The sequence below is a fragment of the Capricornis sumatraensis genome, chromosome 17, assembly GCF_032405125.1.
Source record: "Capricornis sumatraensis isolate serow.1 chromosome 17, serow.2, whole genome shotgun sequence".
NCBI lineage: Eukaryota > Metazoa > Chordata > Mammalia > Artiodactyla > Bovidae > Capricornis > Capricornis sumatraensis.
The window spans coordinates 57,548,568-57,563,995 of record NC_091085.1 but is presented as its reverse complement, the minus strand read 5'-3'; the positions used below and the strand labels follow the sequence as shown (position 1 = coordinate 57,563,995).

At 50.5% G+C, this 15,428-nt stretch overlaps 1 protein-coding gene across 4 annotated transcripts in view; it reads left to right on the top strand.

Annotated features, from left to right (window-relative positions):
- AACS (acetoacetyl-CoA synthetase) overlaps positions 1–7,931 on the top strand; it is a 53,601-nt gene extending 45,670 nt beyond the window's left edge. For 2 of the 4 annotated variants that reach the window (XM_068989679.1, XM_068989678.1), the window contains 4 exons: positions 585–654; positions 1,213–1,271; positions 2,056–2,258; positions 6,764–7,931. In XM_068989679.1, the coding sequence (XP_068845780.1) occupies positions 585–654; positions 1,213–1,271; positions 2,056–2,258; positions 6,764–6,901 (470 nt within the window). In that variant the 3' untranslated portion in view covers positions 6,902–7,931. The remainder of the gene's footprint in view (positions 1–584; positions 655–1,212; positions 1,272–2,055; positions 2,259–6,763) is intronic. The other 2 variants (XM_068989681.1, XM_068989680.1) reach the window with 1 other exon arrangement.
- Positions 7,932–15,428: the final 7,497 nt, after the last annotated feature.

Below are 15,428 nucleotides of genomic sequence, written 5' to 3'. Positions count from 1 at the left end.
TGTCCCCCTATTCCTCTTCCGCCCTCCGTGCACCCTGGGCTTTCCTGCTAGTTAAGTCTCTGTCCACGTGGCTGGTGCCTTAGTTCAGGCTTCCATTACTGGGACTGGTAGAGTAGCCTCCCGCCCAGTCCTGCTGCTTCTCTTTATTCTGTTCTGAGATGGGCCCTGACTCCTCCAGACCTGCTCCGTCAGCCGCCCCAGGCTACCCTCTCTTCCTACGTTGGGGCTTGTACTTTCCCACCCTCTTCTCAGAGGCCCCCTTGACGCTTCATTGACCTGCTCAGCGTGCCCTTCGCATCCTCACTGCTGGCGTTGCTCTCAGCCCGTCAGTTTCTCGCTGGGGCCTGCAGGAGGGCCGTTTCTTACGCACCGCTGCATCTCAGAACTGGCTGTAGGGTGGACCCCACTAGGAGGCATGCCTTTGGGGGTGAGAACTGTTAGTTCAGTTCTGCCCCCAGCCCCATATCACACCTGTTTCTGGGCCTCGGCTCTGTCTGTTAATAAGAGTTACATTTCTGTCATATGTACCTCAGCTGTCTGTCCATGCCTCCCTCAAGGTGACCACCCCCTGTGCCTCCCCACAGGTGTCTGGGCGCATGGTGACTACTGCAGGATAAATCCCAAGACCGGGGGAATCGTCATGCTGGGCCGAAGGTGAGGGGTCTGCAGACCTGGCTTCTATCCCTGCAGACCACCTAGGGGGTGGGGGGGGGTGCTTCCTGCATCCTGGGCTCCACTGGCTCAGTCTGGGAGTGGGCTGACTGTACCCCATCTGGGCCCTTCCTGTGTCAGCTCCCTGAGGGCGGGTCTGGCCTGATCTGCACTTCTGAGCCCCCAAATGGTGGACTGAGGGGCTTTGCAGGGTGGGGGCGAGGGCTTTGGGAGACGTAAAGCCTGCATCTGTCTACAGTAGCTGTGGCCCTTCCCAGAGTGGCAGTGTGGAGGTGCTGGGGCGTCCGCACCTGGGAGGGGGGCCCTTGTACAGGTGGGAAGGGCAGGAGGTGGCAGATGCTCCCACACAAGGGGACCCCTTGATGTCTAGCTTTGAGTTTAGAGAGAGAAAGGTTGGTCAGGATCAGAAGCTGCGGAGGCAGCCGGCGAGGACTGGGTGGGCGTGGTGGTGGTGTGGGAAGGGGGTGACTGTCCTCCAGCCCCCACAATTGGCCTCACTCAGGAGCCACCGTGTGTTCACGACCTCGTCTGTCTTTGCAGTGATGGCACGCTCAACCCCAATGGAGTGCGATTCGGCAGCTCGGAAATCTATAACATTGGTGAGCATTTTCCTTTCTCCTGGAATAATTCTCAGGTCATCCAGGAGGGAAGGAAGGAGGGTCCTAGTAGGGAGCCTGCTCTCCAAAGATCCCACCTTTTGGCATAAGTGGCCCATTTGCCTCCGCTTGTGAGAGTAGACGTGTATGAGCTTGTCCTTCTTCCTAGAACATGCCTCGTCCCACACTGCCTGTAGCTTGTAAAGCAAGACGGGCTTCTTAAGATCCGATGGCCCGGCCCCATTCCATTACATCTCAGCCTCATGGTGAGCTCTGTGGGGTCGGTCATTTGTGTCTACTCTTTATGGCTGAAGAAAGATGCACAGAGAGGTTGTATGGTTGTTGAAGGTCACACAGCACAATTCGGCACCAGATAAAGACAGTGCACAATAGAGGTACCCATGGGCCTTCAAATGCCCCCACCAAAGCCACGGAATCATCCCCCCTCCCTTGGGGATGTCAGAGCCCCAAGGTCACGTCAGGGCTGTGCAGCCAGGATGGAATCTCGATCCCTGTGATTCCAGCCTTTCTTCAGTGCTGGAGTCCCCACCAAGGTGCTTGCTTCCTTTTCTTTTTAAATTTGTAATTTAAGAAGTAAGCGTGCACGGCTCCCTGTAAGACGTCAGCCCTTCCAGCATGAGCTGTGGCTCTCTGCTGGTGATGGGTGTCCTTCCACCTGTTCCCCAGAAGCTCTTCCCCAGGGTCGGGGCTGGAGGAAGCGACGGCAGTCCCCATCAAGGTGGGATGGTGTGAGAGCAAGGCCCTGTCCCTCGCCCTGTCTCTGCAGTGGAAGCCTTCGAGGAGGTACTGGACAGCCTGTGTGTTCCCCAGTACAACAAGAACGGGGAGGAGAGGGTGATCCTCTTCTTGAAGATGGCTTCTGGCCACACCTTCCGGCCTGACCTGGTGAAGCGGATCCGTGAGGCCATCCGGCTCGGCCTGTCTGCCCGGCATGTGCCCAGCCTCATTCTGGAGACACAGGGCATCCCGGTAGGGCCCCCCAAGTGCCTCCCTGCTTCTGGAGCAGTCAGCTAGACGCTTGCTCATGTTTTATATATAGTTGTTTCATGTTGCCTGGCAACCCCGTCCCCATCCTTTTTTCTTTTCTGCCATCCCTCTCTCTTTTTTTTAACCCCTCGTAAATTGCATGTAAGGCAACTTGTGCTAAACACTGGTTTTCAGAGGGTAAGCAGGCCCAGCCCAGCCTGACCAACTGGTTTTTCCCCAGTGTGGTTTTAGTGTGTTCTCAAATTATTAATGCGAAAATTAATTTTAACTTTTTAAAGAGCTGCAAGGGTGCTGTTGCTCTTGCCTTTTAATTTTTAGTTCTGGCCTGCAGAAAGAAGATTTGAATCTATTTAGAGGCACATCTCCAGAAAGCGGCCCTCCTCCCGTGCCTTGTACTCTGTTTAGGCTCTCAGTGGGGGAGGAGATCAGATCACAGCTTTAACTTGCCTGGCTTACAAAACCAATGCCTCTGTCAGCATAGAGAGGAGACTGCCCTGTGTGTGCACACACACCTGTATGCATGGGTGCACACACAGCGCATCAAGTGTACAGGTGAGCCAAGCTTGTACTCTTCATGGGTGTTCATGGGTGTGGGGGATGGGAGCAGGTTACCTGGGTCCCCAGGGGATGGAGAGTCTTCACGTTAGGAGTAGGGATGTGCTTGTTTGTGGGTGCTCAGTTGTGTCCAGCCTTGTGAGACCACATGGATTGTAGCCCACCAGGCTCCTCTGTCCATGGGATTGTCCTGGCAAGAATACTGGAGTGGGTTGCCATTTCCTCCTCAAGGGGATCTTCCTGCGTCTCCTGCATTGTAGGTAAATGGTTTACCCACTGAACCATCCAGTGGGGATGTGAGGTACAGTTAGAACCAGGGCTTTTTATACCATCCACACATTTATTCTCCACTTTGGTTTTGTGTAGGAAGGGCCCTGTGACCTGGAAGTTCTCTGGTTCTCTCAGTGGGTGAGGGCCCTGTGACCTAGAAGTTCTCTGGTTCTCTCAGTGGGTGACTCTTTTCTCTCCTTAATATTTATTTTTATTACTTATTTATTTGGCTGCACCAGGTCTTAGTTGCAGCATGTAGGATCTAAATCCTTGACCAGAGATCAAACCCAGGCCCCCTGCATTGGAAGCATGGAGCCTTAGCTACTGGACCACCAGGAAAGTCCCTCAGTGGGTGACTCTTGGTGACACAGTGGGGACAGTGGTTCTCAGGGAGAGAACAGACTTCTTTTTTCCTTTCTTTGGTTGCACCTTACATCATGTGGGATCTTAATTCTCCAGCTAGGGATCAGATCCCCACCCACTGCAACCTTGCATTGGAAGCACAGAGTCCTAACCACTGGACCGGCCAGGAAATGAGAAGGGACTTCTTGAGTCAGTGTCACTGACTTTCCCTGGTGAGGGTCTCAGGTATCCCTTCAGTGGATCAGGTTTTGTCTGCATCCGAAACACTTTGGGGAACTAGACTATGATCGTCCCCTTGGCCTTTATTTTGTTGAGAACGAATCTGTCTCCTTTACTGTCAGAATGGTGAATTCCCAGTCTGTATCTGCTCATGCAGCCTTTAACTGTGTGGATCACAACAAACTGTGGAAAATTCTTGAAGAGATGGGAATACCAGACCACCTGACCGGCCTCCTGAGAAATCTGTATGCACGTCAAGAAGCAAGTTAGAACTGGACATGGAACAACAGACTGGTTCCAGATTGGAAAAGGAGTACGTCAAGGCTGTATATTGTCACTCTGCTTATTTATATGCAGAGTACATCATGTGAAATGCCAGGCTGGAAGAAGCACAAGCTGGAATCAAGACGGTAGGGAGAAATATTAATAACCTCAGATACGCAGATGACACCACCAGTATGGCAGAAAACGAAGAACTAAAGAGCCTCTTGATGAAAGTGAAAGAGGAGAGTGGAAAAGTTGGCTTAAAGCTCAACATTCAGAAAATGAAGATCATGGCATCTGGCCCCATCCCTTCATGGCAAATAGATGGGGAAATAATGAAAACAGTGAGAGACTTTATTTTGGGGGGGCTCCAAAATCACTGCAGATGGTGACTGCAGCCATGAAATTAAAAGACACTTGCTCTTTGGAAGAAAAACTATGAGCAACCTAGACAGCATATTAAAAAGCAGAGACATTATTACTTTGCCAACAAAGGTCTGTCTAGTCAAAGCTACGGTTTTTCCAGTAGTCATGTATGGATGTGAGAGTTGGACTGTAAAGAAAGCTGAGCCCTAAAGAATTGATGCTTTTGAACTGTGGTGTTGGAGAAGATCTTGAGAGTCCCTTGGACTGCAAGGAGATCCAACCAGTCCATCCTAAAGGAAGTCAGTCCTGAATATTCATTGGAAGGACTGATGCTGAAGCTGAAACTCCAATACTTTGGCCACCTGATGCTTAGAACTGACTCATTTGAAAAGACTCTGATGCTGGGAAAGATTGAAGACAGGAGGAGAAGGGGACGACAGAGGATGAGATGGTTGGATGGCATCACCGACTCGATGGACATGAGTTTGAGTAAACTCCAGGAGTTGGTGATGGACAGGGAGGCCTGGCGTGCTGTAGTTCATGGGGTCGCAAAGAGTTGGACACAACTGAGCAATTGGACTGAACTGAACTGATCTGCTCATGAGACTAGTGGAGTGATTTATTGGAAATGGAGGAAGACCCCAGCCTATTTTTCCATCCTCAGCCAGACTCTTGTCCACTTACTCTCAGGCACCTAGCTCAGCTCTCTCCTCCTCTGTCTTCCTGTGGGGTCATGACTCCTGGCCTATGAGGTCATGTCTAGGGTCCCTGGAGATTTTACAGGCACCCTCACATTCTCAGATCCCCTCAGTCTGAACTAACGAAGCACTTAGGAGAAGATTCACCCTGTGTCGCCGGGCTGGTGTAGAGCGTCTTGCTGGGCCATGGCGCTTGGGGCTGGCCATGGCCAAGGTCCCAGCTGGGGATCTGGTCTCACCTAGGGGAATGTAAGTGGGCATCTAAAGACCTATCTGGCTGGAAGGCCCGGTGGCCACAACTGCCCTGGCCCCAGCAGGTCTTCATCCCTGGTCACGGCTGATGTACTGGCCCATCCTGACTGGAGGCTCTGACTTACCTCCTGGGTGTGGGAGAGGAGGGGTTCCATCAGGAGCTGGGCAAACTTCTGCTTCCCCTCAACCCTTCTCACCAGGAAGCAGAAGCAGAATTTCTTCTAAAACAACACCTTGTTTATTTTGTCAGCCGATGGAAGATGTAAGTTGTTAGCTCCCATGAGCCATTATTGGGGCTTTAGTGCTTAGAGCACAGAAACTGCATGAGACGTTTGCATTTCTGGGCGAGAGGGACTGACGGCACCCCAGTGACAGACAGTCCCTCGTAAGCCTGCACTCAGATCCGTAATTAGTTCACACGTTGACAGAGGTTTTCAGTGAATAAATTTTAATTACATCTCAGGTTAAAAAGAAGAAAAAGTGCCAGTGCAGGGAGAGATCAGAGCACTGGCAGCGTTATTAAAGAACTGTATTTGTTTGAGAATTTTCCTGGCCCCTAAACATGCCAGCATGGCTGCCAAACGCCCATTGGAGTTAAAGGTGAAACACATGTGCTATGAATTTCAGAGGGAGCTTTGAACATTTAGAGATCCAATTATAGGAAAAGCAGGGTCCCATTCATTCAGATGACGGTTCTGGGGGAAGATGGGCTGGAAGTTTCGAGAGGCTCTTGGATGACGCTCACTTTTTAGTGACTGGGGATGGAATCACAGGAAGCCAGTCCAGTCCTGGAATAAGCTAGCCTTTCTATTATAAAACAGTATAAGAAAGTAAATATAAATAAGCAGTGTGATAGTGGGTCACACCCAAGAGCCGTGTGCGGGTTAACTCACAGACTTGGGGTGGGTGCTGTGGTCCCATTTTACATTTGAGGAGATAAACTTGGGTTAAGGAACTTGCCCGCAGTCACCCACTGAGAAAGACTTGCTCTCAGAGTCCCAGGTCATGGTCTTTTTGGCTTGGATGTACCCAGATATCAGAGCTAAGGAATTTTTTTTTCCTTTTGGGTTTTCTTTTTTTTTTTTTTTTTCCTTTAAGATTTTTTGATGTGGAGCATTTTAAAGTCTTTATTGAATTTGTTACAGTATTGCTTCTATTTGATGTTTTGCTCTTTTGGGGGCCCGAGGCATGTGGGATCCTAGCTCCCTGACTAGGGATTGAACCCACACACCTTGCATTGGAAGGTGAAGTCAACCACTGGACCACCAAGGATGTTCTGGGATTTTTTTTTTTTTAATATTTATTTTTAATGATTGATTTATTCAGCTGTGTTGGGTCTTAGTTACGGTATGTGGGATCTAGTTCCCTGACCAGGGATCAAACCTGGGTCCCCTGCATTGGAAGTGCAGAGTCTTAGCCACTGGACTGCCACAGAAATCCCTCCTCTTTGGGTCTAAACAGTCTTTCTGTTTGCTCCCCCTGCCTACCCCCCACTGGCAGTACACCCTCAACGGCAAGAAGGTGGAAGTGGCCGTGAAACAGATCATCGCTGGGAAGACAGTGGAGCACCGAGGGGCCTTCTCGAATCCTGAGACCCTGGATTTGTACCGGGACATCCCTCAGCTGCAGGACTTTTGAGCCGAGCTGGCCAGCATGTCCCTCAGCCACACACGCCTGTACTGTCATTTTTGTACATTCAAGAAATTACTTAGAAACCTACGGCTCTTTGGAAAGGGGTTCAAGCCAAGTCCGTAGGCCCAGGGAAGAACCATTCTCTGTCCTGCAGGTTCATTTGGTGGGTTCCCGAGTCTTCCACGCAGCATTGCGGTATCCTGACCTTCAGTGATCTGGAGGGTGTGTGTTTTTGCATACTTGCAGGGATGAGCTGGGGTCACCTGTGTGTGCACCATTACGGCTGATGCCCGGTCCCCTGTCCAGGGCTGGTGGGCATCCTGTGTCAGCTCAGCTCTGGGGATCACAGCTTGCAGCCTTATGCTGTGGTCCATTTTGATCTCTTTCTCCCCTTTATCTTCTCCCAGCTCTGGCTGCCATCCTTCAGGGCCCGTCTGGCTACTGTGGTGTGTTGCCCATCATGGGACTCGTCCCAGGGGGACTTTACAGCATCTCACAGCAGACCGTCAGCACCTGGGCTGACCGCTGTCCCGTCTGTGTGTCACAGATGGAATCCGGGCAGCTCCTGGGGCAGCCGTGTGTTACCCCAGCCCTGGCACCCCTCAGCAGACAGAGCGAGCTCCAGTTGCCTTTAGAGAATGACTGGGTTTCATGTTTTAATAGGATCTCTTTATTTCGTGGATTTTTGAGTGGCTTAAAATTTGTTTAATGTTAATTAAGTGTGTGGTATGTGGGTGTTTGAAGGTGTGGGTAATGTCCACCCCATGAGGGGTGTCACTCAGGAATGTGGGCAAGCCCCAGGTGGTGGGTCACCCAGGTCCTGCCAAGGCAGAGCTGCTGGGCTTCGAGGGACATGGCTTCGCTGCACAGCCCTGCCTGAGGGCCCAGGACCCACACACCAGCAGCCAGATGTACTTTTTTTTTTTTTCAGATGTACTTTTGAATGTACTTGTCAGTTTTGTCGTCATAATGTTCATTTTTGTATTTTTTAAAACTGAGCACAGTGGAAAACTTTCTTGAACCCTTTTTTCTCTTGTGGATTATAAAAACGGCAGATTGCTACGAGGCATTTAATGCAATAAACATATATGTATATATGCACACACAGGCATGCTCGTGCGTTCTCTGCAGCGGGTGCTGGATCTGAGGGTGTCAAGCTGGTGTTGATGGGCCAGCAAGATGTTTGGTCCAGATGGTGGGAGTGTGTCCAGGGCCCCTGGTATGTAGCAGACCTGCCTGGTGATCAAATAGCCCCAGAGCCGTTCACAACATGAGGTCACACCCCAGAGGGGAGGACGTGCTCACCCTGGACTCTGCTGGAGCTCAGAGCCGCCGGGGTTCTGGTTGGCACTCCTTCACCATTGCAAGACCGCACGTGTGTCCCTTGGATGGTGTCTGGCTCTGTGTCATAGCATCCAGGTCGGGCCCAGCAGGGCTTAGTGTTCTCACGTCATGGGAAGTTGAAAGCAGGCTGTTCTGAGTGGGTGTATGGGCTGAAGGGGCCCAGCTCCTCCATCTCCTGGACTCCACCATCCTCCCATGGGGCTGCCCACCTCTAGCCTCCCATCTGTGTCCCAGGCAAGATAAGGACTGGGTGAGAGGCGAAAAGCCTGTCCCTTTTCAGCTTTTATCATCAAAACAATGGTTTTTCTGGAAACCCCGCCCAGTGCACACCTGCTTATGCCTCGGGGGCCAGAACTGGTCACAGGCTACCGCTTGCTTTGGGGGAGGGAGGTGTTGCACTGGGGAGGTGGGGTAGAGTCTGGAGAGGTTTTAAGTGAGGCCTATTACATTTGTGTACAGATCTCTTTTTTTTTCAAGGCTTTTTTTTTTTCTTTTGAGGTGGACCATTTTTAAACTATTAAACTTGTTACAATTTTGCTTCTGTTTTATGTTTTGGCTTTTTTGGCCACAAGGCATGTGGGATCTTAGCTCCCCGACCGGGGATCGAACCCACACCCCCTGCATGGGAGGCGAAGTCCCAACCATTGGACCACCAGGGAAATCCCTGTAGACCTCCTTTTATTGTAAGCTGTTTTATTGTGCTTCGAAGATACTGTTTTTTTTTTTTAACAGATTGAAGGTTTGTGACAACCCTGCATTAAGCAAATCTGTTGGTCTTGTTTGCTTACTTCGTGTCTCTGTGTCACGTTTTGGTAATTCTCCCAGTACTTCAGACCCTCCACCAGCAAAAGAGATGACAACTTGCTGAAGGCTCAGACAGCATTTTTTAGCCATAAGTATTTTTTAGTTAAGGTACATGGATTATTTTTTAGACATAATGCTGTCACACAGTTTAATAGGCTACGGTATAGTGAAAACATAACCTTTGTTTGAGGGCTTCCCCGATGGTTCAGCCAGTAAAGAATCTGCCTGCAATGCAGAAGACATAGGAGACATGGGTTTGATCCCTGGGTCAGGAAGATCCCCTGGAGGAGGAAATAGCAACCCATTCCAGAGTTCTTGCCTGGAGAATCCCACGGACAGAGGAGCCTCGTGGGCTATGGTCCACGGTATCACAAAGAGACACGACTGAGCATGCATCTTTATTCACGCTGGGAAATCAGAAGCTTCATGTGACTCACTTTATGGCAGTAGTCTGGACAGAACTGGCCATATCTCCCAAGAATGCCTGTTTTAGTTTCCTCTCGCTGTTGGAACAAATTACCACACACTTAAAATAGCACGAATTTATAGTTCTGGGGATCAGAAGGCAGGTCTCACTGGGCTGAAATGAGTGTCAGCAGGCGCTGTTTTTTCTGGAGGCACTAGGAGACGCCCTTGCCTTCCAGCTTCTGGAGGTGCCTGCCTCCTGGGTCGGGGGCTCCTCATCCTCAAAGCCTGCAGTGTAGGACACCCCTGCCACCCTCTTCCACTTCTGTGATGACACTGGGCTCACTTGAATAATCCATAATACTCCCCCTATTTTAAAATCTACTGATTGTTGTTTAGTTGCTAAGTCGTGTCCGACTCTTTTTCAACCCTATGGACTGTAGCCTGCCAGGCTCCTCTGTCCATGGGATTTCCCAGGCAAGAAAATCGGAGCTGGTTTTCATTTCCTCCTCCAGGGAATCTTTTCAACCCAGGGATCGAACCTGTCTCTCCTGCGTTAGCAGACAGATTCTTTACTACTGAGCTGCCTGGGAACCCCAGCATCTACTGATTAGCAAGCTTAATTCCAGCTGAAGCCTTCAACCCCTGCTGGCCATGTAACAATGTTTTCACAGGTTCTGGGGATTGGGATGTAGGCACCCTTTGCTGGGGGTGGTGGCTGGGGGAGGCAATTATTCTGCCTACCTGGTTTTGCAGACTCAGCGAGGATGCTGTGGGGGAGGAAGGAGGGCAGGTGGTCATCAGGAAGGCAAACTGTGAGCCCTGAGTTGGGAGAGTGAGCAGTCGGGACCCCTGGTTGCTGACCACCCCCATAGGACCGGTCTGCCGGCCTGCCAGCCTTCCTGCCAGGGCTCAGGTAAGGCCTGGGACACCTCAGCCCTCTCCTATGGCCCACTGCTTGGAACCCATTCACACTGACTGTGTTTGAGGAGTCGTTAAAGCTTAATTGCCATGCCCTTTAGTTCTAGCAAGACGTCCCAGGCTGGCTGAGCCCACGCGTCCTTATTAATAAGCCATGCCGGACAACTTCATTAACGAGAGACAGATGGTCTGGAAAACAGTCACTCCATCGCCTGCCGTGCTGGCTCTCCTGTGGAGTGCCTTGGCCCGAGCATCACTCTTCAAAACCCCAGCTCCTGCCGGCCAGCTGCCCTGAGCCTTCCTCTCGGCTCCTGTCCTTCCAGCTCCCAACACACGTGTCCCCGCAGCAGCTCCAAGGGAGCGTTAGGACCTGCAGTGCAGCCTGGCAGGGCTGCCATGCTCTGTGCTCCTGGTCACCTCCCAAGAGTGACAGGAAAGAGGAGGGAAGGAGAAAATTGGCAAGCTGATTTCTGGAAAAGTCTTCCATCCACCCAGCAACCTATCCCTACCACCCCTGCCAGGTGAGCAAAAGGAACTGCCCTCCTCCCGCCCCCCACACCACCCTGTCACCCCAAGCATCACTCGTGCACAGATCACAAGAATGCTTTGGTTCATGAAGCAAATAGATGTTGAACACACAGCCAGGGTGATGGGGAGCCTGTCGGATTTAGCCAGGAAGCCTGAACTGCGTTGATGAGCCAAGGTTCTTTCTGAGCCACAACTGCCACGGACATCAGCACAAACTTGTTCTAAACGCCTGCTGCCATCTTGTCCCCAGACCTTGAAGGCTGTCACAAGCGGAAAAGCAAAAGCCCGTTTAGACGTTATTTAAAACACATTATGAGCTAAGCACTGGCTCCTTGTCACGGCTGATCATCTTGGAGTGCGCTCTTGGCCGTCACAGCGGTAAGTGGATGGTCTCATAATTTCATTAGATGACTTCCAGGGGAGAAGCAGTTGTTAGTCAATTCATTATGCCCTGGAACAATTTCCAGGCTTCTTCATCTCAGGATGCCCTCCCTGTGCTTCCTCCTCCTCTCTCTTTGCTTAACTTGAACTGTAAATCACAAGTCAAGCTGGGTTTGGAGAGAGGGAAAGGCACAGCTTGGACCCAGTTTTTCATTCTCTGGGTTTTGAGCTTGCTGGTCTCATCATTCATACTCACCACTTACCTGCTTAGTGTGGTCTCATTCTTTTTGGCATCCGCTTGCTTTTTTCAATGACAACTCAGGTTTTTCCTGGTTACAAGTAACAGAAACTCCAATCGAAACTGGCTGAAGTGCAAAAAGGGTATTATTGGCTCACAGTTTTGAAACCTCAAGTGCTGGGACTAGCTTCAGGTATGGCTGGATCCAGGGGCTCCATGATGTCATCAGTGTCCTCTGCCTTCATATCAGCCCTACCTTCCTCTGTGTTAACCACATTCTCAGGTGGCTTCTCTCACAGGAACAGATGAATACTTAACAGCTCCAGGCTTATGTCCTCACAGGCCTGAGAGAGGAGAAGCATTTTTTCCCCCCTATAGTAGTTCCAACGTGAATTCTTGTGTTGAAACTTATTGGACTATTTGGAGCACATGCCCAAACCTGAGCCAATCACTGGCCAGAAGGAGAAAATATGCTGATTGGCTAAGCTTGGGTCACATGACTAGCCAGCAGGCGTGGAACTAGCTGCTCCTAGTAACTGGGACTGAGCGTGAGGGAGATGGGTCCTGAAGGAGCATGTGGCTTTCCTTTAAGAAGCAGAAGCAGCAGCAACCAGCCCTTCTGTTTCTTTTCATCTTTCCTCAGGGGCCAGTCCTTTCCTTCTTTCCTCCCTGCTTCCTTCTTTCTCTAGGAGAGTCTCTCTAACCTCCTGTGTCTCTCTCCCTGTTCCCGGAGTCCTCCTCTGCACCACAGAATTTCAGGTTGCTCAGAAAACAAGTTGGGTCCTGGTGACATAGGTTTCCAGATTAAGAAAATGGGAGTGTGGTGGGCAGACATGTGCTCTTTTTCTATAACATAAATTCTGCAAAGTAAAGCTCTGAAATCTAATGTTTGTCCTTAAAGTTCTGGGAGATGCTGGGTTGACATTTAAATGGCCCCCTCTGAGCCCTCTGCAGCCTGGGGGAGGCTGCAGCTATGTGGGCTGGTGTGGGCTCAGCCCTCCTGGGGGGCTGGCACACTGCCACTCTTCCTCCAGCCCTCACCTGGGGCCCCTGCTCCCCTTCCCTCCTCTCCGGCCCTCTCTCTCTTTCCCATTCACCTCTTCCTCCTCTCCTTACCCCCTCCGACCACTAGACGTCACACCAGTCACTTCCTTTTTCTGTGCCTCAGTTTCCTCACCCAAGACGGGATGAAGAGAAACGACCACCTGCCGTGGCTGGGGGAGGCAGGAGTGAGGCTGGAGGCAGAAATCACAAAAGCGCCAGTGAACAAAGGCGCTGAAACTGCGCAGGTCAAATCTTGTCTCACCTCCCTGAAGTTCTTCACTCCCCAAATGCCCACACTCCCTCTCCTTGGAAGCCTGTCCTGCTGTGCCAGTCTGGACCCCCGTCTGTAGTATACACATCCTACAGTGACCCCGTAATTCAGCTGGGTCATGTGACCACCCCTGCAGCTGGAGTGTGGAGCCAGCCCAATGGGGACCACCTGGGATGAGAGTGGGGAAGGCGAGGTCCCTCCTGGGAGAGTCAGTGCTGATGGTAGAGGGGGCAGTGAGTATGGGTTCCTGATGATGCTAATACCCCCACTCAGTGCAGTTACAGGGCATCTGTGAAATGGCAGGATTCATGGTCAGAGAGAAGAGCTGTTGCTGGATTTCAAGCTTAAGGTCCTGCCTCATTCTCAGCTGAACTAGCCATGCCAGTGGCGATGAAGGTGGGTGGACATGAAGGCGTTATTACAATAACGCCTGGAAGGCTAGAGAATTAAAGAATTACCTGGATCTTGGCTGGAAGAGTTCCCAAATAGACTTTCAATGAAAAAAAATTTGTTTCTCTGGTTCTGAATGTTTGTGTGTAATGAACACAAATGAGACTTATTTGCACAGATGGCAAACATCAAAATTGGGTTTTGAGCATCAGCCAGATTTAAAGCGAGGCAGGTCACCTTTGGGAGAGGCAACTCTGTCTGGGATAAATCCATCTTACAAAATTGCAATATTCCTGGAGCTAGCATTTCCTTTAGGAAGAGAGGGCTCTCAGGAGTTGTGGTAGTTCAAGAAAAATGGCAGAATATTTTTTGACACTTCTCCCACGCTGGTGGAGAAATCTGATGACCTCAAGGTCATCACTCCAGGGAAGCCACATGGAGGCACTCTGGCCAAAAATTCCAGCAGAGTCCAGGGTTACTGCCATCCCTGCCAAGGCACCGGGCACATGAGTGGTGCCAGCCTTGACCTCTGGACCAGCCCTCTGCCACACGAATGTCATCAAGTGACCTCAGTTGACACCACATGGAACAGAAGAATCACCCAGTGAAGCCCTGCCTGAATTCTTGACCCGTGGAATCCATGATGCATAGCAAAATTCGTTTTGTTCTATGCTACTAAGTTTTGGGTAATTATATAGCAGTAGTAATCAGAACTTGTTTATTTATTATTTTTTTAAAATTTTATTTATTTATTTGGCCACTCCAAGTTTTAGTTGTGGCATGTGAGATCCAGTTCCCTGACCAGGATGGAACATGGGCCCCCCTCCATTGGGAGCACAGAGTCTCAGCCACTAGACCACCAGAGAAGTCCCCAGAGCTCCTTTGAAGAAGGGCCAAAGCTGGTGATGGGAAGGCAAGAAGAGGGTCGGATGTAGCCCAAGGGAAGCTGGGGACAGCAGGAGCCTGCTCTGTCTTATGGTGACAGCCATTAGTAGGAAGCACAGGCATAAAAGGACTGGCTGTGGAAGCCCACTGTCTGGGTTCGAGTCCTGGCTGGGCCAGCTGGGTCATACTGGGAAAGCTTCTCAACCATCCTGGGCCTCAGCTTTTCCATCTGTAACATGAGACTATCTAATGTGTTCTAAACTTGGCAACAAGGAACAGACATCTCCAGCCAGTGGCCGAGGGCTCACATCTAGGCTACAGATGTGTCTTGTTCAACTCCCATGTTTTGTTTGGTTTTTTAATTAAAAAAAAATTGGCTGTGCTGAGACTTCGCTGGTGTGTGCGGGCTTCTCTAGTTGCGTCAAGGGGCCTTCTCTAGTTGCAGTGCATGGATTTCTCACCGCGGTGCTTTCTCTCGTTACAGAGCATGGGCTCTGGGGCACATGGGCTCAGCAGTTGTGGTACATGGGCTTAGTCACCCCACAGCATGTGGGATCTTCTGGACCAGGGATTGAACCTGTGCCCCCTGCATTGGCAGGTATTCTTAACCACTGGATCACCAGGAAGTCCCCATATTTTATTCTTTATCTAATTTAGAAATTGGGAGATTTCCCAGCTTCTCTGGAAATCAACTGGTCATACTGCTCACACAGACGGACCTTCTAGCATGGACGGGCGGGACAGCATTCTAAGGGTTTGACATCCATTCATTTGACCCCAAGCAGCCCTCCTCCAAGGTCTGTAGCATCACCATCCCAGGCTCTACCAGAGGTGATCCAGGGAGCAAGGAAGCCACTTCAGCATGTACCATGGTGGCAGGAGATGCTGATGAGAAAATGTTCCCTTCTTCCCTTCCTGGGGCCAGACACACTCCTACCCAGAGTTATGCATGACCCTGGAGAGAGAGAACTCCCACATGTGACTGAGATTAACTTGATGTCCTTAGGGGTGTGGAGGTTCATGAAAGCAATTCACTTAGTTTATTGAGAACTAAACTAGATTTCTACAAACTCCAGTGTGTACGCTGAACACTTAAAAAAAAAACACAAAAAACAAAGCACTCATACAACAAACCTTCTTTGCGTGCTTAGGTGATCAAAGTATCAGCCCCTTCAATCCTCATGACTACCCCGTGAAGAAGATGTTTTTATGGCCCCTGTTTCCTCAGAACGGAGACTAAAGCACCAAGGTTAACTTGCCTGAGGTCATTAAGCTAATAGGGGATAGAATTGGGGTTTAACTCTAGGCAGCTTGGCTGTAGC